This window comes from Sinocyclocheilus grahami, unplaced genomic scaffold, assembly GCF_001515645.1.
Source record: "Sinocyclocheilus grahami isolate Dianchi unplaced genomic scaffold, SAMN03320097.WGS_v1.1 scaffold585.1, whole genome shotgun sequence".
Classification (NCBI taxonomy): domain Eukaryota; kingdom Metazoa; phylum Chordata; class Actinopteri; order Cypriniformes; family Cyprinidae; genus Sinocyclocheilus; species Sinocyclocheilus grahami.
This window is the reverse complement of record NW_015505764.1, coordinates 841400-867166: the sequence shown is the minus strand read 5'-3', so window position 1 is coordinate 867166 and position 25767 is coordinate 841400. Positions and strand designations below refer to the sequence as shown.

Sequence of the window (25767 nt, the reverse complement as noted above, 5' to 3'; positions counted from 1 at the left end):
TAAAACCTTTAACTTTATTCTGCTTTGTAATGGTAAAAGCATGTAACTCCAATAAAAGATACATTCAATTATAAAAATACAATCAATATTCATATTAGGCCTATTCAAATGTCTCCTGCAGAGGTCTGTGCGTGGATAAAGCTGGAGTCTCCTCCTGCAGTTTGGTGTGGAGTTTGTTCCACCACCTGTCATCAAAGTCTTTAATATAAAGTCCTGATAAACTCTCTCCATCTTGGTTTTCCTCTCTCATCTTCTCTGGATTGAGGTCTTCTGCCATCACCTAGATCAGAATAAATGAAATCAGTTTCTAATGTGAGACCATGGATGTTCATTACAGATGTTTTGGGGAGTTGTGTGAGAGATGTGCAATTCTGTTATGTATACATTTAGAGAACTAACTTTTTTGATGCAAAACAATGGGTTGAAATCACATTGAAGTAGTGACTTTAGAAAACACTGCAATGGAATACTGTAACACAGCTCGTAGTCACGGGAAGGAGGCGGCGGGAACCGGCAAACATTTAAAGAAAACTTTAATAAAATAAACAAACACAAAATAAAGTCCAGGCCTGGTTCTCTCTCGTCCAACACTGTCGTCAGTCCTCCTTTTATCCTTCCGGAGCTCCTCCGTGGGACTCGAGAGTGGTGCAGGTGTCGTGCATTAGCATTTACTCCACCGGCCTTGCTCCGTTCCCACGGCACAAATACTCAATCCAAAAATTAAAGTTATGTCATTATTTTTCCACCCTCTTGTTGTTTCAAACCTGTATGATTTTCTATGTGTTCAGGCACTACATTACATGTCTTCTGAGTTTGTGATGACATTAGGGTGAGTAAATAGTTACAGAATTGTCAATTTTGGGTGAAGTATTCCTTTAAATACTGATTGCACAAACAATTATCAATTGAAAGACATCAATAACGGTGGATTTGTGGTAGTAGTCCAAGGCCCAATCCCAATTCTATTTTATACCCCTTCCCCTACGCCTACCCCTTCCCCTTGTCCATTGAAACAGTGTCAAGGGGTAGGGGTGAAAATATTCCCCTAAGAATTGGGACACCACTACTATACGTCACACGTCGTCTAGCTACTACAATACACACACCTATACTGGTGTGTGCATTAGAGCATTTAATTACCGTTCTATATTAATGCGCTGCTTACTGACACATATTATATATATTTATATATCGGAGATCGCACAGCTCACACATCCAGGAGAAAAGAAACTGGTCAACGCTGCCTCACGACTTTTATTAATAACAGTTTAAATACTGAATCGCTACATTATATTTTCCAGAAACGAGAGGATAAATACCGCAGTTTTTTTTAAGTAAACGCACTCTGAAAAGAGAAACGCGCATACACGCAACTTTCATCTCTCTCTCTCAATTCAATTAAGCTTTATTAGCATGACTGTGTAACACAATGTTGCCAAAGCATTAACATAAACAGTATATAACAACAACATAACAAATAATAAATATAATCCATCTAAATAAATGAAAAGATAAAGTCAGTATCGAGTTAATCATGTTTAACATTTAACATTGTGAATGGTTAATACATATTTAGCAGCTAGTACAGCTGTGTTGTCATCTTCAAGTAAAAAGGGCATTTTCTCAGTATCACTAAGTTCAGTAAATGATTTTCACTGGCGAGGAGGGCTTTATATCAGATTGAATCAGGATCAGATTGATGGAGGTGATGCCAGAACTGAACACATCTCTTCTGGATCTCAATCTTCAGTGGGTAGAAGCCTAATTCAGCTCTGCAGGCATCATTGGACATACCTCTATGGACCGCTAAAACGTTTTTGATCATTTCTAGTTGTAGTTTTTCTATTGAAATGTTATACCAATTCTTAAAATGTATTACTGGTCCCCAGATTTCACTCCCGTACAGCAGAATTGGTTTAATGATTGCGTGATATAATTTAATCCATGTTTTAATTGGCCAGACCGTGATTTTATGGCAAAATTCATTCAAGGCCTTCACAGCCAGACTGAAGCCCCCTGATGCGGAGATCTCGATGCCCAGGTAAGTGTAGCTGCTGCTGTGCTCTAGGACTTCTCCTCTGTAACTGAACTGGTATCTGTTTCTCTGAGACCTGGCCTTCTTCTGGAACACCATGACCCTGGTTTTGTCCAGGTTGACCGTCAGTGCCCATTCCTCACAGTACTGTTCCAGCAGGGCCAGGCTGTGCTGGAGACCCTCAGCTGTGGGGGACATCAGCACCAGGTCGTCTGCATACAGCAGGCAACATGCCAAATAGAGTCGAAAGCTTTTTTTAAATCAATAAAACATGTTAATATTTTTCTTTGTTTGCCCTTTAGATTTTTGTTGACTAGAGTATGGAGAGAATAGATGTGGTCGAATGTATGTTGTTTTGGTAAAAAGCCAATCTGTGATTTATTTAGGATGTTGTGTCTTGTGAGGAATGTCACTATGCGGCTGTTTATTATATTGCAGAAAAGCTTAGCTAGGTTACTGCCCACACTAATGCCGCGGTAATTACTGGGAATTTATCTCCTGTTTTGTATATAGGTATGATCAGTCCTTCAGACCAGGCCTCAGGGAAGTCACCAGACGATAAAATCAGATTAATAATTTCGCCAGAGCTTGAATTATGTAAGGGCTGCTGATTTTGAGCATTTCATTGCTGATGTTGTCTTGTCCACATGCCTTCTTTAATTTGAGATTTTTAATGTGCTCTGTTATTTCTGATGTTGTTATAATCATGTCGAGTGGGTTTTGGTAATTTTGTATTGTTTTCTTTAAATCTTCTAGTTTTCTCTTTGTTTTTGTTTGGGGCTGGTTGAGGTCTGGTTCAAGTTTTTGGTAGTGCAAAATGAATTACTAATGTATAAGTATCTAAACTACAAATAAAAATGTAGATGTTAGTGAAGCTTCAGGACTGAAGCTCTGGATCAGCTGAGGGAGGGGCTTGCTTTCTTTGCTCATCTCTTGGTCTTGCAGGGCTTTATAATGATATGATTGGGGGTCACGGAGCTTCAGATGTTTCCAGAATTTAATTGCCCTTTTTTGTATCTTTATGATTAGAGGATATTTGCCTAATTCTGCCCTGCATGCGTTATTTGTTGTGTGCCGGTGCACATGTAATATATTTTTTACAGAGTTCTGCATGCAGGGTCTCAATCGGATGTTTTTCCCATTTGGTGAAATCTTGATTTGGATTTGTCAGTGGACCCCACACCTCACTGCCAGAGAGGGCAATGGGCTCAATTACTGATTCTAATATTTCTCTCTCTCTCTCAAATTCAAATTCAAATGAGCTTATTGGCATGACTTATTTGAAGGGCTGTCTGGCCCTTCCCCTACCCCTCCCCCTCCAGCCAAGAGAATTGAGACACCCCTTCAAGTGAATGCGCGAAACGGAGAGGTAGGGGAAGGGCTAAGGGGTAGAACTGGGATTGGGCCTAAGTCTGGGGTTATTAAATGTTTTGATGCCAAGGACCCCTAAATACAATGACCCCACTTCCTTAAAATCCGACATACAGTATATTGTTTTCTTAATTAAATAATTGAATAATAAACAACTACTGTGTGTGTGTATATTAGGGCTGCACGATAAATCGAAATGGAATCGAGATGGCGATTCGACAGAAGCTGTGATTGTCATGCGTATCTTTTAGTGAAGCATGGTTCTGTGATCAGCAGTAAATCTCCATCCAAAGGCCAGCGGGCGCTCTCGCGCTGAAACTCCAAATACGCCTCGCAAAAGAAACCCAGAAAATGCTGCAGCTGAATAAACAGAAGATTCAACTGCTTTCATTGATTCAACGTGACTAATAAACACACGACTACGGCAATATACGGTTTATCGGTGTTCTTATTATTATAATTTTCATTAAAATAAAGTATATTTATAATGCAATGCCTTTATCACTGCTTAAATACTATGAAATATGTCGCGTGCCTTATTCTGTGTTAGAAGCCACATCATCTCACAGAAGGATTTATTTCAAACACTCGACTCACGTTATGAAGTGAGTTTGGAGTAAATATGTTATTAAATGTGGTATTTTCACATGCTTTCAGATGGAGCAGCATTTACTTCACAGTGCCGTAGTTCACTGAGAAGCTATGCAAACAGCTGTCACTATCGTAAACGATTTCAGAATCGCGCAATAAAATCGTATGCGATTTTTTTTGCATAACTTGTCAGTGAACTACGGCTGTGTGTAGTAAATTCTGCTCCATCTGAAAGCACGTGATGATGATTTCATGCTGATTACAGAACCGGCATTACTATCAAAATGCGCATGACAATCGCATTCGATTAATTGTGCAGCCCTAGTGTGTGTGTATGTATGTATATATATATATATATATATACTCGTACTGTTTTTTTCTCTCTCTTAAAGTAGTTCTTATTGTCTGACCTCTGAGACTGTCTGAAGCATTTTTTCTGTTGGCTGCAGAACATGTAGAGTTTCCTCAATGTCCTGTAGAGCCCTCTGGCTGTTCTCCAGCACAAATGAGAACTGCTGAATCCGCAGGATTTCAATTAACAACCTGAAAAAAAGGAAACAAATAAGCAAGATGAACAAACCTGGTGCTGAGTTCTTCCGTTAACATCAAAGCCAGTAAATAAACATCTAGTTCTGTTGTGGCTGACATACCTTGCTCTAATCAAGCACATGATGGTCTTTAGTCGTATAATGTTATTTGTCCCCTGCTGCTTGTTGTGTTCTTCCTCAGTGCTGGATCTCTCTGGACAGAGAGGAGACTCCAGGAGCCTCTGAAAGCTCAAGGCCAGATTCAGCCAGTACCACGGATGGTACGGATGAAGACCGCACAGCTGCTGCAGGCTGGAGATGCTGTTTGTCAGATCTCTGTAGTGTTCATGAACACTCAGTTCCAGCTGAAGGACACAGGTGAGGTGGCAGGTGTTGGATACTTCGGTCCTCTGTCAGTAAAACATCATCAGCAAAAGCATACATACAAGTTGAGTTAGTAGTGGAGTAAGTCACTTAATATATTTACCAGTTTCTCACAGGCATTTAGAGCCTCTTCTTTTTTCCCCAGATGACAGCAGCATCGTGCGATCCCTTCCAGCACATCTCTCTTTACTGATATGTTTCCAGCAGGTATGAGAGAGAGGCAGGATAAATACTCATCCAGAGCCACCTGTCATTGACACAACCCACCAATCAGCTTATGAATCAGATAATAGTGAGAGATGGTGAATTCAGCTCTTTATACCTGATGCTGTTTCTTCCTGTAGGCCAGGTCTCCTCGAAACTTAAGGGTTTTTTGTTCTTCTAATGGGTCCTCAACATTTCCATCTTCACAAAACCACTAGATATAATAAAACAAAGAAGAAAACAAAACATGGCCTGTTGGAATGTTCCTTTATTTAATTCCTGAAAAGATACTTCAGTTTTTTGTTAGAGAAGGATTTTCTTTTTATGAAATATTTTAGTTAGGCCTTTTATTTTAGTTATACACACACACACTAAGACGAGCCTTTATGTTCTTTTTGCTCAGCAGCGGTTTTCGTCTTGGAACTCTGAAATGCAGACCATTTTTGTCCAGTCTCTTTCTTATGGTGGAGTCACGAACACTGACCTTAACTGAGGCAAGTGAGGCCTGCAGTTCTTTGGATGTTGTTGTGGGGTCTTTTGTGACCTCTTGGATGAGTCGTCGCTGTGCTCTTGGGGTAATTTTGGTCGGCCGGCCACTCCTGGGAAGGTTCTCCACTGTTCCATGTTTTTGCCATTTGTGAATAATGGCTCTCACTGTGGTTCGCTGGAGTCCCAAAGCTTTAGAAATGGCTTTATAACCTTTTCCAGACTGATAGATCTCAATTACTTTCTTTCTCATTTGTTTCTGAATTTCTTTGTATCTCGGCATGATGTCTAGCTTTTGAGGATCTTTTGGTCTACTTCACTTTGTCAGGCAGGTCCTATTTAAGAGATTTCTTGATTGCGAACGGGTGTGGCAGTAATCAGGCCTGGGTGTGGCTAGAGAAATTGAGCTCGGGTGTGATAAACCACAGTTTTACCCGGGGGGCAAACACTTCTTCATTAATAATAAAAACCTTCATTTAAAAACTGCATGTTGTGTTCACTTGTGTTATCTTTGACTAATATTTGAATTTGTTTGATGAGCTGAAACATTAAAGTGTGACAAACATGCAAAGAAATAAGAAATCAGGACGGGGGCCAACACTTTTTCACACCACTGTATATACAAATGTATTCTCATATAATACTCTATTATTTATCAATACATTCAAACACACACATCCTGCCATTTTTAATGACCGTGTGAATTCCGCAGAAACACCTGTATAATTATGATGACAATTATCATCAATCATGTAATTATAACCAAAGTTATATGTTACTTACCATCAGCACATAATGTATGATTATAATGTGGTGAAATATCACTGACTAAAACATACCATGGTATTCTCACGTAAATACTGTACGTTACATATCTTAAGTATCATTAGCATTTGCTGCCATCAATAACTTACCGTAGAAATGTCATGCTTTTCTTTGAAATGAAAGTAGCATGCTGTGTAAATATACGAGCCATGTCTGTGTGGTATCGGTAGTTTGTTGTAAATGTTGAGTGTTTTACCCACCAGAGGTTCGCAGAGTTTGGGCTCGTACGCGGGAAGAGCAGCTGAGACTCTGTTCCTCGATTCCTCAAACACAGAATCATCAAAAGTGCTGCCCAGGATCTCCATGATAAAAACACGCGTGTTTTCCTCTCACACACTCATGAAACGCCACAACCCCGCAAACATTACAGAAATGTCAACAAGGAATCCTTCTTCTTTAAATTTTATTGGCGGTTGGCAAACCAACTGAAATGTGCATTTACCGCCACCTACTGGACTGGAGTGTGGGCAGTACTTTGAAAGAAAGGACAAGGAGAGGAGGGGAAATAATAATAAAACAAATATATATATATATATATATATATATATATAATGTCAAGGAATCCAGTGAAAAGCAACACTTTAGTATATTTGTTTATTAGTATATTTGTATATCCGTTGCTGCGATACGTCAACGCGTCCGCCATATTGGTGCGGGCAAGAGTTCCCTGTAAACAAATGCAACGAACAGGGAGAGCTGCGGTTTTTCTGAATAAAAATATGACAGCGTTTGTTTTTATCAACTGATATCAGTGGTTTATGATCTACGTGGTGTACAAAAAAAAAATCCAGATGCTTAAAATCTCGATAGTTAAATTAGATAGTAAATCAAATTAACTGAGGAATTACAAAAGCGCACACTTGTGTACATTAAATCTTCTCAAAAAGTATTTTCTGTGTTTAACCTCACCGTTTGAACTTTTCTTGTGCTTCAGGTCAGAACATACCTCGCTCCCTTTGAAATACTGGGAAAACAAATGCCCATCTTAAGTAATAATTTACCAAAATTGAGAAATGGAACAAACTGACAAATACAAATCACACTGGCAGGCTCCTATCTATATTTTTATAGCACTAAATTGATGCAATTATTTACTTACAGGTACATACTCCAAAGCAGACAATAACAAAGATAACTGATGGCTTTATGAAAACACATATGTGATTTGGTACAACAACAGTTCAGCAAATATATGTGTAATATAGTATAAAGTAAGATGTAACAGTAAATAATATATTTACAGTAGTATAACATTTTTATAATAATTAACGACTGAGGCATTTTCTCGAGTCCGCTTATGAGAATGATGGAAAAGATGCCCGCACCAAGATGGCGGCGACGTTGACGTACGATCCAGCGGCCAGTGAGGCGTCTAGGTATTTATATGTCTATGGGTCCATCGAGGGCCATTTTGTTACACCGCTGAGAAAAGTATCAGGTACCACGTGTCATAGCGCCGCACTATAATCTTTACACTCGGATAATGGTATTGAGGTAAATGTAGTATTTTAATTAATGAATTGATAAAATATATAATACGTTGTTTTTTAAAACTCCGCTACGCCCTACAGTATTTTTTATTTATTTATTACATTGTTTCATTTCTCTTTCAAAAACAATAAATATATACTTCTGTTAAACATTTAAATAATATAATAAATTTCCTTCTGTGAAAATTAAAACTGGCAAGTAACAGCAGAGCAACAGTACACGATTAATAATAAAACAATAACTATTTTTTTTGTTTGTTCACTAACGCTTTAAAAGCCAAATAATACATCATAAAAACAACAATGGAAAAAACAAGCGAATATTTATTAAGAAAGTTAATAGTTTAAAAAAAAAAAAAAAACGCTTATTTCTGCCGATTGCAATATTCTTGCGTATTTCTATGCTTGCAGTCCCCGGATGTGGCACGTCACATTAGTGCGCGCGGCGTGATACAAACACATGGTCCGACATTTCTCTGAACGCTGCCGTTTTGGTCAAGATTTTGAGTGTTTCGTTTTATAAACCGCTGGAATGAAAGTTAAAGTGCTTTGTAGAAACCCGGACGATTATGTTCGAGAGACGACTAGAGATATACAACGAGGTATGTAAACATAAAGTCAATATGTAAAGGTTGATGTAGTAGGAAGTAATATACTAACTGTGTTATATTCCCTATCTAGTGCCCAGGAACTATGACCCGACCCTGCATCCTTTTGAGGTGCCCAGGGAATACACCAGGGCCCTAAATGCCACCAAACTGGAGAGGGTGTTTGCCAAACCTTTTGTAGCTTCACTAGATGGTCACAGAGATGGCATCAGCTGCATCACCAAACACGCCAAAAGCCTTTCAACAGTCATATCTGGTGCCTGCGATGGGGAGGTAACACTTTAAAGCCTTTACTGTGCTATTTGAGTATTAAGGCTCTTTTTTAGCTTCTTTTATTGAGCATGTTTACAATACAAGAACAACACACACGCCCAACATACAATAATACTGTAAACCACAAGACAAAGGACACAGTTAATGAACTTCAGTTATGCAATCATTTTTTTCCCCAATATGTCAAAAGAGTGTGCAAATGACCATCTAGATCAGGGGTCCTCAAATCTGGCCCACGAGATCCACTTTCCTGCAGAGTTCAGCTCTAACCCTAATCAAACACACCTGAGCATGCTAATCAGTGTCTTCAGGATCATTAGAAAATCACAGGTAGCTGAGTTTGATCAGGGTTGGAGCTAAACTCTGCAGCGCATTGGCCCTCCAGGGCAAGATTTGAGGAACCCTGATCTAGATTCAGTATGGATGAATGAGTGGGATCATGCTTTATTTATTTTTCCTGACAGGTGAAACTGTGGAACCTTCCTAAACAGGAGTGTTTGAGGACCGTTCAGGCTCATGAAGGATTTGTACGAGGAATCTGTTCCCGCTTTTGTGGCACTTCCTTTTTCACGGTATTTTAATCCCGCATATTCTTCCCGTGAGGCCTTGGTATGGATGAAGGCATTCCAGTTAGCAAGTGGTTGTGCAGTTAGATGATTCTGTGAAATCTTCATGTCATGCAACAGGTAGGAGATGACAAGACCATCAAACAATGGAACTTGGAGGCACCAGGATATGGAGTTCGGGAGGAACCAATTAACACGATTCTGGGGAAGGTACAGTTTCAGCTTACACGTTATATTGAAGATTATGTATTATTATAATAGGCAGAAATGGCTGCATTTATTTGGCCTAAAATACAGTAATACTGTAATACAATAATATTGTGAAATATTATTACAATTCAAAATAACAGTCTTCAGTATCACATAATCCTTCGGAAACCATTCTAATATGCTGATTTGCAGCTCAGTTAATATATATATATATATATATGTGTGTGTGTATATGTATGTTTCTTGAGGAGTAAATAAACATGATATTGATTTCTGTAGGATTATGTGACACTGAAAACTGGAGTAATGATGCTGAAAATTCAGCGTTTTCATCATTGAAATTAATTACATTTTAAAATATATTCCAAAGCAGTTGTTTTAAATTCTAATGATATTTCACAATATTACTGAACTAAAATGAAAAATAATTACTTTAAAAAAACAAAGAATTATTATATAAAAATCACCATTTTATATTGAATATACAATAAAAAGCAGGGGTTAATCTAAATATATTGCAATGTCAAACTAAATGTAATAAATTAAATGTAATAATGTCAGTGAATAATTAGGGTATGTTTTACAGTGTTAGCCACTAAATTATATTTAGTCCTATTTATAAATATGCACACACTTTTAGGGTTCTGTAAGGTTTTCAGTTTCTAACAAGGCCTGTTGTGTCTTGCAGGCGGTGTTCACTGGCATTGACCACCACCAGAGGGAGAGCACGTTTGTAACCTGCGGGCAGACTGTGGATATCTGGGATGAGCAGAGGAGCAGTCCCATCCGCTCCTTCAGCTGGGGTGTGGACAGCTTCAGCTGCGTCCGCTACAACCCTGTGGAGGTGATCAAATTTAATTTTAGCTTACTTCTATGGACATTTTCCATAAAATGCATTGCTTCAAAGCAGCTTTACAATGATTCATATGTCAAAGCCAGTGGTGACCACCATGGTATTGATGGGAATGGCTATAATACAGCACATAATACAAACTGCCCTGTTGCTCGTTACAGACCGAACTTCTCGCTAGCTGTGCATCAGACAGAAGTATCGTCTTGTATGACACCAGAGAATCTGCACCACTTAGAAAGGTCTGCAATATTTTGACTTTTTGTCCACATGGGTGAATAGTGCCATTTATGACCGTAATGAAATTACACCGTGTTTCAGGTTGTTATGCAACTGAGGAGCAATACGCTTTGCTGGAACCCAATGGAAGCATATTATTTTACCTGTGCCAACGAAGACTACAAGTGAGTTCATTTTAGCATAAAACATTACATGAGAAATTAACTGAGTAAATAAATCATATCACCTTTTTCTGTTTCTTCTACAGCCTTTATACTTACGATATAAGGCATCTGGATGTTCCTGTGACTGTGCACATGGATCACGTATCCGCTGTGCTGGATGTTGATTATTCACCTACAGGAAGGGAGTTTGTATCTGCCAGCTTTGACAAAACCATCCGAATCTTTCCGAAAGACAAAGGCCACAGCAGGTGAGTGTAGTGTTGAAAGGTCAAGGAGCGCTCTCTCTCTCTCTCTCTCTCTCTCTCTCTCTCTCTCTCAATTCGTATTGCCGCTGCATACAATCAAAAACAGGGCAAAGTAGTAGTGCAAATCAACATAAAGAAAGATAGAAGATATCTCTCTCTCTTTATAGATAGATAGATTTGCAGCCTTGGTAGCCATAAGGGAATTCTTTCAAAAGCATATACTGCTTTTAAGATTAAAAAAAAAAAAAGTTTTGAAAAGACATCCTTTATGCTCAGTAAAGGAGTAAAAACAGTATACATTGTGAAATAATTATAAAAAATATTTTCTGTTTGAGTATATTGTAAAATGTCATTTATTTTTGTAATGGCAAAACTGCCATCAGCAGCCATTACTCCTGTTTTCAGAGTAATATGATCTTTCAGAAATAATTCTGTTATGCTGATTTGGTGCTCAAGATTTTTGTTTTGTATTAATATCCATGTTGATTTTTTTTTTTTTTTTGCTGCTTTAATATCTTGTGGAAACTGGTATACTACAATTCGAAAGTCTGCTTAAAAAAAAAAAAAAAAAAAAAAAAAAAAAATATATATATATATATATATATTACAAAAAATACACCAAACTTGACCTTTTATATTGAAGATACAATAAAAATAAAATGCTAATCTAAATGTTACAATGTGCAACTAAATATAATAAGTTAAAATAATGTCAGAGAATATGTTTCCCAATGTTACTCGCTCAGTTAAAAATCTATAAAATATGCAACATTTATTTGAAATAGAAATGCATCCTTGCTTAATTTCTATTTCAAATAAATTTCTTGGAAAAAATGTGTACCAATGTATTGTTTATGCAATAAAAAGTAAATGGAGTACATTTGTGACTTTCAATGTGATTTCCCACAATCCTCAGGGAGGTGTACCACACCAAACGTATGCAGCATGTCATCTGTGTGAGATGGTCCGCTGACAACAAATATGTCCTGAGCGGCTCCGACGAGATGAACATTCGACTGTGGAAGGCCAACGCCTCGGAGAAGCTTGGACTGGTGAGTGCATGATCCCATTTCGTGTCTAAGTCAACCAGGAGGAGCTTTAACTCAGTGACTCCAGGTTTCATACCTGATTGCAGAGCTTTTAAGGGTGCTGCTGACTTGTTGCAGATGCACTCAGGTGGTTAATAAGGGCCGCATTTGGCCCTGTGGCCACCCCACAAAGCACTTAAAATGAGTTACACTCACAAATCACTTTCATTAAGCATTTCTATGGCAGTGTTGCCACGGTTTGAAACCTGGCCAGGAAAAAGCTCTAGAGTTTTATGTCTCTTGTCAAAGCAACTCTTGTAATGGTGCCCTAAAGTTGCCTGCACCTATTTCATAAAGTGACGTTTCCTTACCAGGAAATCCAGACATGTCCATAGATTTTTTAAATTTTTTTATAATGTTTTAGGCACTTTTATAGTTCATATAGTGATAAGAAAGGCTCAGTTAGTTTTGCTCGCAGTCAGAAACAGTTTAGATTAAGTCTGGACTGTTTGGCTAAAATATTTTTTAGCCTTTCAATGATATCTGATCTTGAAAGTTGCTGAAAAGCAAGACTCTATATGTTAGGGAGCGTCAATTCAAGTCAGGGGACATTTTTTTTTTATAAAACTGAAATGTGGTCACTTTAAGTAAACTTGTGTAAATATACGAAGCAAAGCTTTTTGTTCTGCTGAGGCAGAGGTTGGTTCTGCTCCAGGTAAATGTTAGTTTCTTCTCCCCATCATTTCGCATCGGCTCTAGTGCATCTGATTCTCTCATGCGGCCCATGGTTGGCATGTTTTTGGCTCCCGCTGGACTTTGAGAGAGATTTATTCTGATGCTTTTCACTTAAAGAGATCAGACACTCACTGCAGTTATCAGCAATTTGAATCGGCCAATCACTTAAAGCAGAAAAATAATGAAGACATTAAACTATCAGGCACATGAGAGTATTTAATTAAAGGAGCAGATGCTGAATCAAGAGTCTGCTGTCTGGAGAAGCTCTTTAGTCCTTCAGGAGACTGGCTTCAGTTTGGTTTTGTTTTTCTCTGCCATCTGACCGAGTGCCCATTTTACTATATTTTTATGAAAATTCGCTGTTTGTGAGGTTGACCCTCTATGAGTGACTTTTTACAATCACAGTAACAGATTTTTGCACATTTGTCTGTTGTTACAAAAGACGTAAATTGTACACATTTATAACCCTTTAATCCGAAAGTCCACTTTATAATGTTATACTTTCTATAGAAAATTAGATATAATTGCTACTTGCAGTCTATGTATGTTACTATAACTATTATTATATTTTTCCTTAAGCATTCCTGTAGCGCTAACATCGCCGAGGTCATTAACTGAAAAAAATGTATACCGTGAATGCACTTAGGATAAAGGCATTTACCAAATGCATAAGTGTAATTATATATATTTGTTTGTTTGTAAGAAAATAAAGTCTGTTTTTAGGTCCGTTAGAATTATTGCATTGAGAAATTATTTACATGACAATAAAGTACATTTCTCCCCTAAATTCTTAATCAGAATCAGAATCAGAATGAGTTTTTATTGCCAGGTATGTTTACACATACGAGGAATTTGTTTTCATGACAGAAGCTCCACAGAATGACAGTGACAGAACAAAAACACAGATAATAAGAAAAATAGAACAAGTAACTAATTACAGTAATTCTTACTGTAATGTGAAAAAAACATTTATGTATAATAATATTTATATATTATTATAGTTTTTAAAATTGTGAGTTAGCTTTCAAATTTTCATTTTGTTTAATTTTTTCGTAATTTTATGTGCTATTTTTATATTAAGTATTTGTGAAGTAGTTTTTTTATTTTAGTTTTATTTCAGTTAGTAATTTCAGTACCTTAGCTTATTGAAGTTTTTTTTTTTCTTTTTCATTTCAGCTTTATTGCAGTTAGATTTAGATAATGATAACAGTAAGTACGGTAAAAGGGAAAATAAGTTGCTGCATAAGTATTTGTCTATTCTTGTGGTAGTTGTAGTCCTTATGTTGCAGAAAACAGTGTGTGTAAAATTAACATCTGAGGTTTGAATTATGTGTAAATTATGTTGTAGAACAAAGTGTGACTGTCTCTTCAATTAATGTTTTTAAATCAATAAATAAAAAAAAAGTTATTCTAAAATTCTATTTGAAATTCCTGAACCATCCCATGGCTGATGTGCTAATTTGCTTCTGAATTTTAGGACTACAAACGTAACAGCTCTATTATGGGATGTCTCCATGGAAACAGCAGAGTCATGTTCATTTTTTCCCCCTTCATGTGAACAATGTCAAGAAATTCATAAATAAGAGTTAACAGGCCTTTCGATTTTCCTCCCGAGCGCTCTGATGGCATCAGCAGCTATTAGATTGCCCTAAACAAATTGAATTTGAAAAAATCATTGCTTTTAATTAGAATAAAAGCCCATGGAGGGGTGTGGAGTGAGACGTGCTGAAGCCGGGGAGCTGAAGAAATTTTATGATAGAGAGATAGACGAGGAGCATTTTGCGGTGTTTTTTTCTACTGAAAAATGTGATTTTATGTTGATTGCCAAATTAAAAAGACTTCTCAAGATGTTGCATATCTGTGCTGCCACCTTTTATATTTATGAAGTGCATTTTAACGAAATGTATACACCTGCCCTAATCTTGACCAATGACACGAGTCTCATTGTTCACAGCTCTCCACCCGAGAAAAAGCTGCCGCACACTACAACAAGAAGCTGATAGAGAAATTTCAGCACCATCCACAGGTGAGACGCATCGCCCGTCACCGCCACCTGCCTGGAGACATCCTGAAACAAAAGAGAGAGCAGCGGGAAATGAAGGAAGCCCGGCGCAGGAGGTAAGTTCACCAGACCTTCACCAGATGTTAAAAGAATAGCTGACCCAAAAATGAACAATTGCTGAACAGTTTTGGAGAAATTTAGCATTACATCACTTGCTCACTAATGGCTCCTCTGAAGTGAATGGGTGCCGTCAGAATGAGAGTCCAAACAGCTGATAAATACATCACAATAATCCACATGTTATCCACACGACTCTAAAAAAAACGTGGGGGGAAAAATGACACATTTCAACTTTAAATCTCATTGGATCTTGTGCCATTTTGGCTCTCTTGTACTGGCAGCAAAAGGAAATGAATCCATGTTTGAGTTTGATTGGCATTCTGATTGTCTGTGCTTCTGTGTTTGTGTTTTTAGGGAACAAAACGTCCGCAAGCACAGCAAGCCGGGGTCTGTTCCCCTGCTGACAGAAAAGGAGAAGCATGTGGTGGCTGTTGTGGAGTAAGAGATGATTTAAAGAGGTGCTTTTGGTGCATGGGTTTCTGTTTCTCCACACACGGACACGCTTCAAAATATTCCACCCTTTTTCCTCTCTTGTACTTCCATAATAAGGTTTTTGAGTGTAAACAAGAACGGTTGGCTTACTGCTGCTGTTTACTACACGCATATCTAAAGAACTTTACATGGACACGCACTGATCCTGGAAATCATACTATAATTGTTGTCTTTATAATTGGTTGTAAATGAACATTAAAATCATCTTTATCTGTGAATGGTCATGTTTTCAATTTAGCCTTCACTCCAAAACCACTGAAATGCATAATGAAACATTGATGTAAGTGAACATGACTGGTTCCAAGGGTTTCTACAACATATTCACTATGGCACATGTGAATGTGTTGCCATCACCTTCTACTATTACCTGTGTCACTATGTAAATTAATTAACTTGTATGCACCTTGGAGCAAAGTTAACTTGTAGGTGATCTTACTGATGTTATGCGGGCTGTATTTTAAGTCTGATGGTGAACTGCAGTAATTGCTAAGGTAAGATTGGTGAGTATCGAGTCAGTTGTCTCTCATACACTGAACAAAATTATAAACGCAACACTTGTTTTTGCCCCCATTTTTCATGAGCTGAACTCAAAGATCTAAGACTTTTTCTATGTACACAAAAGGCCTATTTCTCTCAAATATTGTTCACAAATGTGTCTAAATCTGTGTTAGTGAACACTTCTCCTTTGCCGAGATAATCCATCCACCTCACAGGTGTGGCATATCAAGATGCTGATTAGACAGCATGATTATTACCCAGGTGTGCCTTAGGCTGGCCACAATAAAAGGCCACTCTAAAATGTGCAGTTTTAATAGGCAGGCATATGTTATGGACAACGAACACGGGTGCATTTTATTGATGACATTTTGAATGCACAGAGATACCGTGACGAGATCCTGAGGCCCATTGTTGTGCCATTCATCCACGACCATCACCTCATGTTGCAGCATGATAATGCACGGCCCCATGTTGCAAGGATCTACACAATTCCTGGAAGCTGAAAACATCCCAGTTCTTACATGGCCAGCATACTCACCGGACATGTCACCCATTGAGCATGTTTGGGATGCTCTGGATCGGCGTATACGACAGCGTGTTCCAGTTCCTGCCAATATCCAGCAACTTCACACAGCCGTTGAAGAGGAGTGGACCAACATTGCACAGGCCACAATCAACTCTATGCGAAGGAGATGTGTTGCACTGCATGAGGCAAATGGTGGTCACACCAGATACTGACTGGTTTTCGGACCCCCCGGACCCCCAATACAGTAAAACTGCACATTTTAGAGTGGCCTTTTATTGTGGCCAGCCTAATGCACACATGTGCAATAATCATGCTGTCTAATCAGCATTTTGATATGCCACACCTGTGAGGCGGATGGATTATCTCGGCAAAGGAGAAGTGCTCACTAACACAGATTTAGACAGATTTGTGAACAATATTTGAGAGAGATAGGCCTTTTGTGTACATAGAAAATTCTTAGATCTTTGAGTTCAGCTCATGAAAAATGGGGGCAAAAACAAAAGCGTTTATAATTTTGTTCAGTGTATAATCTTAAATACAGCTTTAAATGCAAGCCTGATGTTTTACAGTGTTTGTGTTATGTATGTAATATTTGCTAAGGTAAACCAGCGCCGTTTTCTCTTCCTGTAAAAGTCTTAATGCTTTAATAAGATATAACATACTCTTCACCTTTTTAGCCCATAATCCTATCATCTCAATCTACTCCCTTTTAAAGCTCATGTACAGTCATTGCAACCCAAAGGATGTGAGAAATCATGGGTCAGGAATGAATATACAGGTGCTTTGAACAAAGACCTTGGTAACACTTTATAATTTTTGATTAATCATTAACATTGTATGCTGATGAACGGGTCATTACGTGAAATATCTCGATTTCGTGTTTTATTATTTGAGGAAGCATCAACTAATGAAATAAGCATTGAATTAGTAATGTTTGATATGATATTAATAAAGGTCATGCTACATTTTGCATTGGTTAAAAGCAATTGTATCATCTCGTAAGGAAGCAAAAATCGCCTCCATAATTAATTAATTCCTATGAATTCAGCTGAAGGGAATGTTTTATTTTGCTGTAAATCGAAATGAGCAACATTGTTTAATTTAAAATCTTAAAATGTAATTGAGCCTTATCTCTTAAAAAGGATGTAGTAGCCTAGTATTCCATAAAGATTGTAATGATTTGACGCATTATTGGTCTATACTTCCTATTGCTCGGGTTATTTTTAGAATGTATGCCTGATCCAGCTCCAATGCAGATTCCAGTCCGGTTTTTCACTATGAGTTTCGACTGGCTGTCAATGAAATTGCGAGTCCTACTATGGCAAAGGTTTAGATGAATATTCATTAGGTCATACTGACGTTGTGTCCTGACTTTCCAATGGTCAAGTCTTGATTTTTCAGTATTCATTGGGTCATGCTGATGACTAGTTCTTGTCTTCCAATGGTGCTGGCTTGGTTCCTGAATCACAGATTTTCCATCAAATTGGCCAATTTTATAATTGTTGTGGACTGTGAATAAATTTCTCTCATTTATGAAAAACAGTGAATTTCAATTTATGCAATTGCTCTCTCTCTCTCTCTCTCTCTCTCTCAGGCAATGTTTCTCTCTCTCTCTCTCTCTCTCTTAGGCAATGCTGACGTCTAGTTCTTCTGTTCCAATGGCGAATGCTGTTCTCTTGAATATTAAGTAGGCTGTTCTGACGTCGAGTGGTTTCCTTCCGAAAGCAAACGCTGCCTCATGAATATTAAACGCTAAGCCTTCGCCATAGTGCGATTGGTAAACTCGCCTCCCCGGCCAGGCGGCTTTGCTCCGCCCACACTTCCAATTGGGATTCTGTGTCGCTGCATCCATTTTTGTGTATTTAAGATATCTTCAAGGATTACCAAACCTGGAGAAAAGCGAGGCACCGGTGCAGAGGGACTCAAAAGGGAAGCAAACATTTATTATGAGATGCAAAATAACTTTTCCAGGACGATGACAGCGATGGGTTAGACAGGATTGAACAGGATGATGGCCAAATAAAAGGCAAGAGGCAATGAGATCTGGAGTAACATCTGAGATCTGCTATTTTATTCATAATGCATCGCTGCTTAAATCTTTTATTCTTATTCTTGTTGTATTGAGGAAGAGGAGAACTTTAAACAGGATTACGTTCATTTCAATAGCATTGACTTTAAAAGGACCAGCTCTGTCCCTTCTTCTATTGCTTAAAGAATGATTGATCTAATGCTGTAAAATATAGTCTAAGAGCTTCCGTTGCTATCATTTCAATAGTAGTAGTATAACTTAACCACCGCTTTTAGTGTTTTAAAACATCATAACGTTCATCAGAGATGCTGCAGTGGGTCATGATGCTTTGATTCCTGAGCTACCAAAACCCACTGGTGATTGATCAGATGGACCTTGCGTTCATCATGGATTAAGTCTGGTTATTGATCTTCTTCAGCATCGGCGTGTAAAGATGTCTGCTCCAGCCGTGCCCCGCAGCGGGCCTGTCCTGCCGGAGATGCCGGACCTGAGCCACCTCACCGAGGAGGAGAGGAAGATCATCCTCGGTGTCATGGACAGGCAGAAGAAAGAGGAGGAGAAGGAGCAGTCCATGTTGAAGTAAGCTTTACGGATCACATAGCCTCGAGCTGTTGGTTGAAGGCTGGTGAGAATGATCTCTGTTCGTTTGATTTGACATAGAGAGCCCGAGTGTTGGAGGTTTAGTGGTGATTCTCAGTGCGTCTAATGGTGAGAATCACATTTGTGTTTATTAGTCATATGGACATCAGGCTTCCGCTTCATTCTCTTGGCTTTGGGATTGTATTATCGCCTTTACTAGTGCACACTTCATAATGACAGCTCGTAGTACAATAGCACGCTATTCCAGTTTAATCGATGTGAATATCTAATGTTGTTTTGACCTGAGCATTGAGGCTGCGGCGCCAGAGATTTCAGCACCACGGCGCTGTCCGCTGACTTACAACCCCACTGAATGATTGTTCTCAGTTGGGAAATATGGAGAATTTAACTTTGTTTCCAGTATAATTGCAAATTAATTTAAGTGAAATGCTGTTATAGGCCTTTAGTGGTTGGATTTTGTCTGAAATATGTTCTTGGGCACACTTGTGGATGTTTAACACAACTATCTAATCTACAGCAATAGAGGAAATAGTTCAGTTATGGCAGGGGTTTTCAAACCTTTTGATGCCAGGGACCCCTAGATATTATTACGAGCTTGTAATGGTCTCTGTCACTTTAAATTGTAAAGACGACGGTCTATTTGAATGTATAATGGTACATTGCTGGTACATTAAAACAACATTGCTTTTGTATTGTCGCTGTATTAAAGCTAAAAGAGGTGATCAAATAGTATTTGGAAAGTATCACAGCATTGACAGCATATCTTTTCCTACCTTCAAAGTAATGTTAGAGGTGTAAATTTAATGAATGTTGTTATCTAGGCTTGACGGTAGTATAAAAGAATCATGATTAATCCCATGATTTACAACCAGTCATCGATATTTTTCTAGCACCCTTTTGTGACCCCCTGAGGGCCGTAGGTTTAAACCCCCCTGCAATATACAACCAATTAGAAGGTTTTGTTTTAGTAGGCAAAATAAGATGCTTTATTGTTTTATTAGGGATATATAAAATTAAAACACTGAAAAAAAGTTTGATGTAGAAATGATTTTCACTTCAAAATGTAATGTTCAATTCAATGTTACATGCCATTTCTTTGTAGTTATTTGTAAAATGTTCTATTTCGAAGTAGAGACTGAAATGGTATATTCTTGTAAAATGGCTCCAATACTCCAGTAATGTTTTATTTACAACGTTTATCATTATTTTATGAGCTTTATCCTAAAGTCCTGAATTGTTTTATTATTAGTAGTATAATTTAAGCAGCCCTTTTGTGTGTAATAAATGAATATATAGATCAGCTTTAAGTTGGTGATTCAAATGTTTCTTTCTATTTGCAATGACTCTTAAATCATTGCAATTTTTCTAAGGAAAATTATGGCTTATGGCTTATCTGATTTCCCCTAGTTATTGATTTGGTAACTTTGTGCAATAAATTAATGCTCAGATTCAAACAGGGAAGTATTTGCAGTTCTGTGAGTAACTGTGCAATGTCTTTAGCTCATGGATTTTTTGCGAGGGTGTGTAGACGTGCTTCTATCATTAGGTAAATATTAACACTGCAGCATGGAAATAGAGCAGATTCCATGCAATAAGTGAAGTAAACATGAGTCACAGACGTAAAGCCAACTGCCACCTCACTGCTAGTGTGTGTCTGTGTTAGGTGAGTCACTTGATTCCTCCCTCTTAAACACACACATCACCATTCATAGTTTCAAGAGAGCGAGAGAGATGATGTTAGCCACTCGAGTGCTGATGTCATGTAAGGGAGGGTGATGGTTGGTTAGCATCAGTGTGGACGCTGTCACGAGGCCTCTGATCTTTTCTAGAGTAGTGTGCAAACGGCCGGTGTAGAGTTACACAACAACACGGTGGCTTGTTGGCCTCTGAATGTTACTTATACTGAACAGTGAATGTGCAGAGCTGCTGCCCGTGTCATGTGACTCACGGCCTGATCACATTCTCATCTCTGGTCCACAAGGCCATGCCTTCATTTGTGACATCCTTTGAACTAAACAGCCCTTTTTTGCTACTGTGCCTTTAAGACTTCTATGTATGATAACTTGCATCACTAGCTCCCCAATGGATCCTCTGCAGTGAATGGGTGCCGTCAGCATGAGAGTCCAAACAGCTGATAAAAACATCACAATAATCCACAAGTAATCCTCATGACTCGAGTCCATCGATTTTTAACTTTAGAATGTTGCTTCTAACCAAAACACAAGTCCATAAACCATGCTTCCTCCAGTGAAACAGTTGTTTTGTCTGAATCGGGAGAGAAATATGCTCAAATCAAGGGCTGTTTACAAGTAAAAGCAGTCCAAAACCGTTCGAAACGAATATGTTGGTGGATTTCGGGGTGAGAGAGTGACTGGAGAAGGACATTTTCAATAGAGGAAGCGTTATTAGGGATTATGGACTGATATTTTGGTCAGAAGGGATGATTTAAAGTTAAGACTCCTTAATGTTGGATTTGTTCATTGCAAACATGCAACTTTTCACGTCACAAGACATTAATTGATGGACTGGAGTCGTGTGGATCACTTGTGGATTATTGTGATGTTTTTATCAGCCATTTGAACTCTCATTCTGACGGCACCCATTCACTGCAGAGGATCCATTGGTGAGCGAGTGATGTAATGCTAAATATCTCTGGAGAAGGAGCTGCAGAGCAGAAGGTGCTACACAGACAAAAACAGCACAAAATTTGACTGACTTGCCACATTTTACTCTCTTCATTAGTTCTTCTAGTGTTTAGGAATGATAGTATCTGTCATGCTTCCTCTGTATTGCCTTGCCATGATGAGTTTTTGGTGTTGACGTAAATGTGGGCAATCATAATTGTGCTAATCAGTGCATCTTTCTGATGTTGAGGATGTTCAGAATGAGCGGTTTTTGCAGCTTAGTTTCAGTAAATGTTCTTTTTGGACTGGGAAAGAGGTTTTGAGTTACAGTATGTTTTTATTTATTATATGGCATTTGCTTATTAGTGGTTATGGACTTCTGTATTGCTCGGGCACAGACTTTGTCTAGTCAAGGTGGTGATGGAGCGCAAGCAGGATAACTGGTCGACTGGTCACTAATGAGATTTTTAGCTGTGGTTTTTGTACCATAAATCTCAGTGTATCCATGGTAGCCAAGCCACAGGATGTTTTTAAAGAGTCATACACGCGCGCACACAACAGTGGCTGTAAGCCAACTCAGGGAATCCTAGGAGAATGAATAGACGAAGAAGCCCTCTGTAGAAAGGTTTGCCAACTTCCTGTCATCTCACTGGAAGAGCCACAAAGAATTTGAAACATATCCAGCAATAGAGACCGAGAGTGAGGGAGAGTTTTAGTTGCTGAAAGTGAGAGTGTGCCACGGGGAGGTGTTTATAAAGTATGAAAGAGACAAATGAGAGACAGGGTTTTTAGGAGATTTGACTGAGAGAGATTGCATTGAGGAGAGCAGTTGTTGCTGATTTGCTGTGCTATTATCCGAGGGCTTGCCCTTCTCCCTCTGGGATCACTGAGGCCTATGGGTGAGAACGAGACTTGTAGCACACTGTGAAAGTGAGTGCACTCAAGTTGGCATTCATAAGTGTGTGTGCTTCCCAGAACCAACTCTCTGTTTTATATATGTACTTACTGTATGAGAAAAACGAGTACTTTGTGTTTATTTATATATCTAATAATTTATTTAAAATTGGATTTCATGTTTAAATGTACAAAATTAGTTGAATTTAGTTAAACTAAATTTATTTATTTAATTTTTTTTAAAAAGAGTAAAAAAAGGGGAAAACAGTTTTTTTTTTTGTTGGCAAAAAACAAAAATAAATAAAAATAGAAGACTAGACTACATTTGCTTAGGACTTTTTCATTTTACTTGTGTGAAACATGCTTCAGCTGTCTTGGGTGGTGGCCAGGGCATTGCTGTGGAGTTGCTAAGGTGTTCAATGTGGGTTTTTATGTGTGTTGTGGTTGCTAAGGTGTTTCAGGTGTTTGTTTACTAGCACAGGTTAAAACAGTCCATCTCCAATTGTCATGATATTCTGGTCACTAAATGTCTCAGGTTCCTCTTGATGCTGGATTGTTTGTTTTTATTGATCTTATTTCCTGTTTTATATTTATTTACTTTATTTCATGCTTGTTTATGGATTAAGAAAAAACAATAATTGCTAAAAATATAAATACAAATATGACAATATATGACAATGGGAAGATTAGATGACTTTTTCATTTTGCTTGTGTGTAACATGCTTTAGGTGCCAGTTGCATAAACATAGTCACTATGTTAAAACCGTGTCTTAAAGGGATAGTTCACCTAAAAAGGAAAATTCTGTCATTAATTACTCACCCTCATGTCGTTCCAAACCCGTTCATCTTTGGAACACAAATTAAGATATTTTTGATGAAATCCGAGAGCAAATTTGATTTGGCCAAATTTGACCAAACTATCACTAGATATGGCCTCATTTAATGCTGATTTGTTTGTTTGTTTCATTTGTTTGTTTTATCATTTGTTAACTAGTCTCACTGATTATGACGTCTTGTTGCGGCGCACACACAACGAGAATCAACACAGGTTTTCTTCCCTCAAATATTAAACGTACATGCACTACAAGATTTGAAAATCGTGTTGAATCACACACTACAAGATATAAGATTACCATGCCAGAGGTAGCGCCTCACGTGATCTCACGCAGCAGATCGTCATTGACGTTTCAGCAACTGATGTTTACATATGTTAGCTTGCATGTTAGCAGCTTTCTACACTCACCCAGTATGTTCAAAACTGAGGCGATTTCACCCCAACGCTTCTCTTTGTCCTTACGTATGTGGTATGTTTTTGACACATTATACAGACACTCAGACAGTCGTGTTATTACAAAACTTCCACAAGCAGTTTCCTACATCTCTACTATCCTAATGTAAAGTGCTGATGTAATCATAGCCGTGATCATCCTGATTTAAAATCCTAAATATCAAACATGAGAGCAGATTGGGAGGTGCAAGATTCGATCTGTAAACGCCTCATATTACCAGATAATCCGTGCCGAACATCGGAACCGACCAAGGTCCTCAACAAGATTTTTTTTTCTCCGATTTTCGGGAAGGGAAAATCAGAGATAAATCTGCCCTAAAACTCCTGTAGTGTGAGCCCTGCTTAACATGAATAGGCATCAACCACAGTTGATAGTTATGTACTGAATACCCTTCTTCTCATGGAAATCTAGCTTATGTGCTCCTAAGTAACTAAACAAATACCTGAGAATCTTTCAAAGATTTTATGCCAAACTTTGGCAAATCTAACAAATATTTTCTCCTCAAAATTGTTAATTGCGTTAACATTACCTAAAAATGCATCAGTTTCCAAGCAAATCCTGGACCTCCGACTCCCGGAAGTCAACCTGATTGGAACCGCCAATTTGCTGCTAGTGTTTGGCCTTTTTATGCGTCAGCCGGTCAGTGATGGGACTGTGTGGGTGTGCTGTCAGAGACTGAGACTGTTATTTGCTCATACGCTGAAATCTTTTCCGCCAGTAATCACAGGAATCCCTCCTCAAATCTGTCTGTAGATGCCGACACTGAGGAGGTGAGGAACATTGTGGCCTGAATAGGAGACTCACTCGTACACACACATGGCATCTGAGTGAGATCCCCATCCCCCACACACACACACATCGTGGTTGCCCCCATGGGGAGAGACCGCAGAGAATCTCAATCCATGCCGCGGAAAACACACCAACTGTCTCTGTGGTGCTCATTAGCGTCTTCCATCAGCACGCTAGCTGGCATACGGGACGTTAAAGAATTTAGTTCACTCCTGAATTAAAATTTCCTGATAATTTACTCACCCCCATGTCATCCAAAATGTTTGTCTTTCTTTCTTCAGTCGAAAAGAAATTAAGGTTTTTGAGGAAAATATTCCAGGATTTTTCTCTATATAGTGGACTTCAATGGGGATCAATGGGTTGAAGGTCCAAATTGCAGCTTCAAAGGGTTCTACATGATCCCAGCTGAGGAATAGGGGTCTTATCTAGCGAAACGATCGGTCACTTTCTAAAAAAATAAAAAATGTACAGTATATACTTTTTAACCACAAATGCTCATCTTGCACTAGCTCTGTGATGTGCGTCTACAACTTCACACATTTACTTAATCTCGCTGGAAAGCTCACATGCGGTTAGTTCTTCATCTGTGTACTCTGATTCAAAAAGGTAGGGTAGGGTAAAAGCTCCATCTAATTTTCTCCTCCAACTTCAAAATCATCCGACATCGTTGTTTTTTCTAAAGAGCATTTGACTCTCTTTGCATGTTCGCTTTTTAAACACTGGGTCGATACTTCTGCCTACGTCACGCGTGACCTTTCCAACGTGACTACATAATGCGTGAAGTTGAGCTAGTGCAAGACAAGCATTTGTGGTTAAGTATTTTAATTTTAAGAAAATGACCGATCGTTTTGCTAGATAAGACCCCTATTCCTTGGCTGGGATCGTGTGGAGTCCTTTGAAGCTGCATTGAAACTGCTATTTGGACCTTCAACCCGTTGATCCCCATTGAAGTCCACAATATGGTGAAAAATCCTGGAATGTTTTCCTCAAAGACCTTAATTTCTTTTCGACCGAAGAAAGAAAGACGCAAACATCTTGAATGACATGGGGGTGAGTAAATTATCAGGAAATT

At 38.4% G+C, this 25767-nt stretch overlaps 3 protein-coding genes across 3 annotated transcripts in view; 2 read left to right on the top strand and 1 right to left on the bottom strand.

Moving 5' to 3' along the window:
* Positions 1–24: 24 nt before the first annotated feature.
* cunh8orf76 (chromosome unknown C8orf76 homolog) lies at positions 25–6851 on the bottom strand. Its single transcript, XM_016240245.1, has 6 exons — positions 6624–6851; positions 5231–5326; positions 5012–5155; positions 4648–4934; positions 4408–4540; positions 25–280 (listed from the first exon to the last, which is right to left on the bottom strand). Exons 1-6 carry the CDS (start codon positions 6726–6728, stop codon positions 101–103), a joined length of 945 nt encoding a protein of 314 aa, XP_016095731.1. The 5' UTR covers positions 6729–6851; the 3' UTR covers positions 25–100.
* A 1462-nt stretch (positions 6852–8313) lies between these two features.
* On the top strand, positions 8314–15664 carry dcaf13 (ddb1 and cul4 associated factor 13). The gene is made up of 11 exons (XM_016240244.1): positions 8314–8515; positions 8595–8794; positions 9259–9366; positions 9481–9570; positions 10259–10414; positions 10585–10662; positions 10742–10824; positions 10908–11072; positions 11986–12121; positions 14787–14950; positions 15309–15664. The coding sequence occupies exons 1-11, from the start codon at positions 8446–8448 to the stop codon at positions 15394–15396; spliced, it is 1338 nt and encodes a 445-aa protein (XP_016095730.1). The 5' UTR covers positions 8314–8445; the 3' UTR covers positions 15397–15664.
* Positions 15665–18312: 2648 nt separating this feature from the next.
* Positions 18313–25767, top strand: part of LOC107556955 (regulating synaptic membrane exocytosis protein 2-like) — a 99458-nt gene continuing 92003 nt past the window's right edge. The window contains exons 1-2 of the mRNA XM_016240224.1: positions 18313–18496; positions 18918–19078. Of these exons, the coding sequence (XP_016095710.1) occupies positions 18933–19078 (146 nt within the window). The 5' untranslated portion in view covers positions 18313–18496; positions 18918–18932. The remainder of the gene's footprint in view (positions 18497–18917; positions 19079–25767) is intronic.

What these genes read in the sequence shown, in the direction of transcription:
- cunh8orf76 (XM_016240245.1), bottom strand. Translation starts at nt 6,728, where the DNA reads ATGGAGATCCTGGGCAGCACTTTTGATGATTCTGTGTTTGAGGAATCG. An exon ending in TAAATGCCTGTGAGAAACTG is followed by an intron (nt 4,935 to 5,011) that starts GTAAATATATTA and finishes TTTTACTGACAG; the next exon opens with AGGACCGAAGTATCCAACAC. An exon ending in TGCTTCAGACAGTCTCAGAG is followed by an intron (nt 281 to 4,407) that starts GTCAGACAATAA and finishes ATTCTGATCTAG; the next exon opens with GTGATGGCAGAAGACCTCAA.
- dcaf13 (XM_016240244.1), top strand. Translation starts at nt 8,446, where the DNA reads ATGAAAGTTAAAGTGCTTTGTAGAAACCCGGACGATTATGTTCGAGAG. An exon ending in GACTAGAGATATACAACGAG is followed by an intron (nt 8,516 to 8,594) that starts GTATGTAAACAT and finishes TTCCCTATCTAG; the next exon opens with TGCCCAGGAACTATGACCCG. An exon ending in AAGGAAGCCCGGCGCAGGAG is followed by an intron (nt 14,951 to 15,308) that starts GTAAGTTCACCA and finishes TTGTGTTTTTAG; the next exon opens with GGAACAAAACGTCCGCAAGC.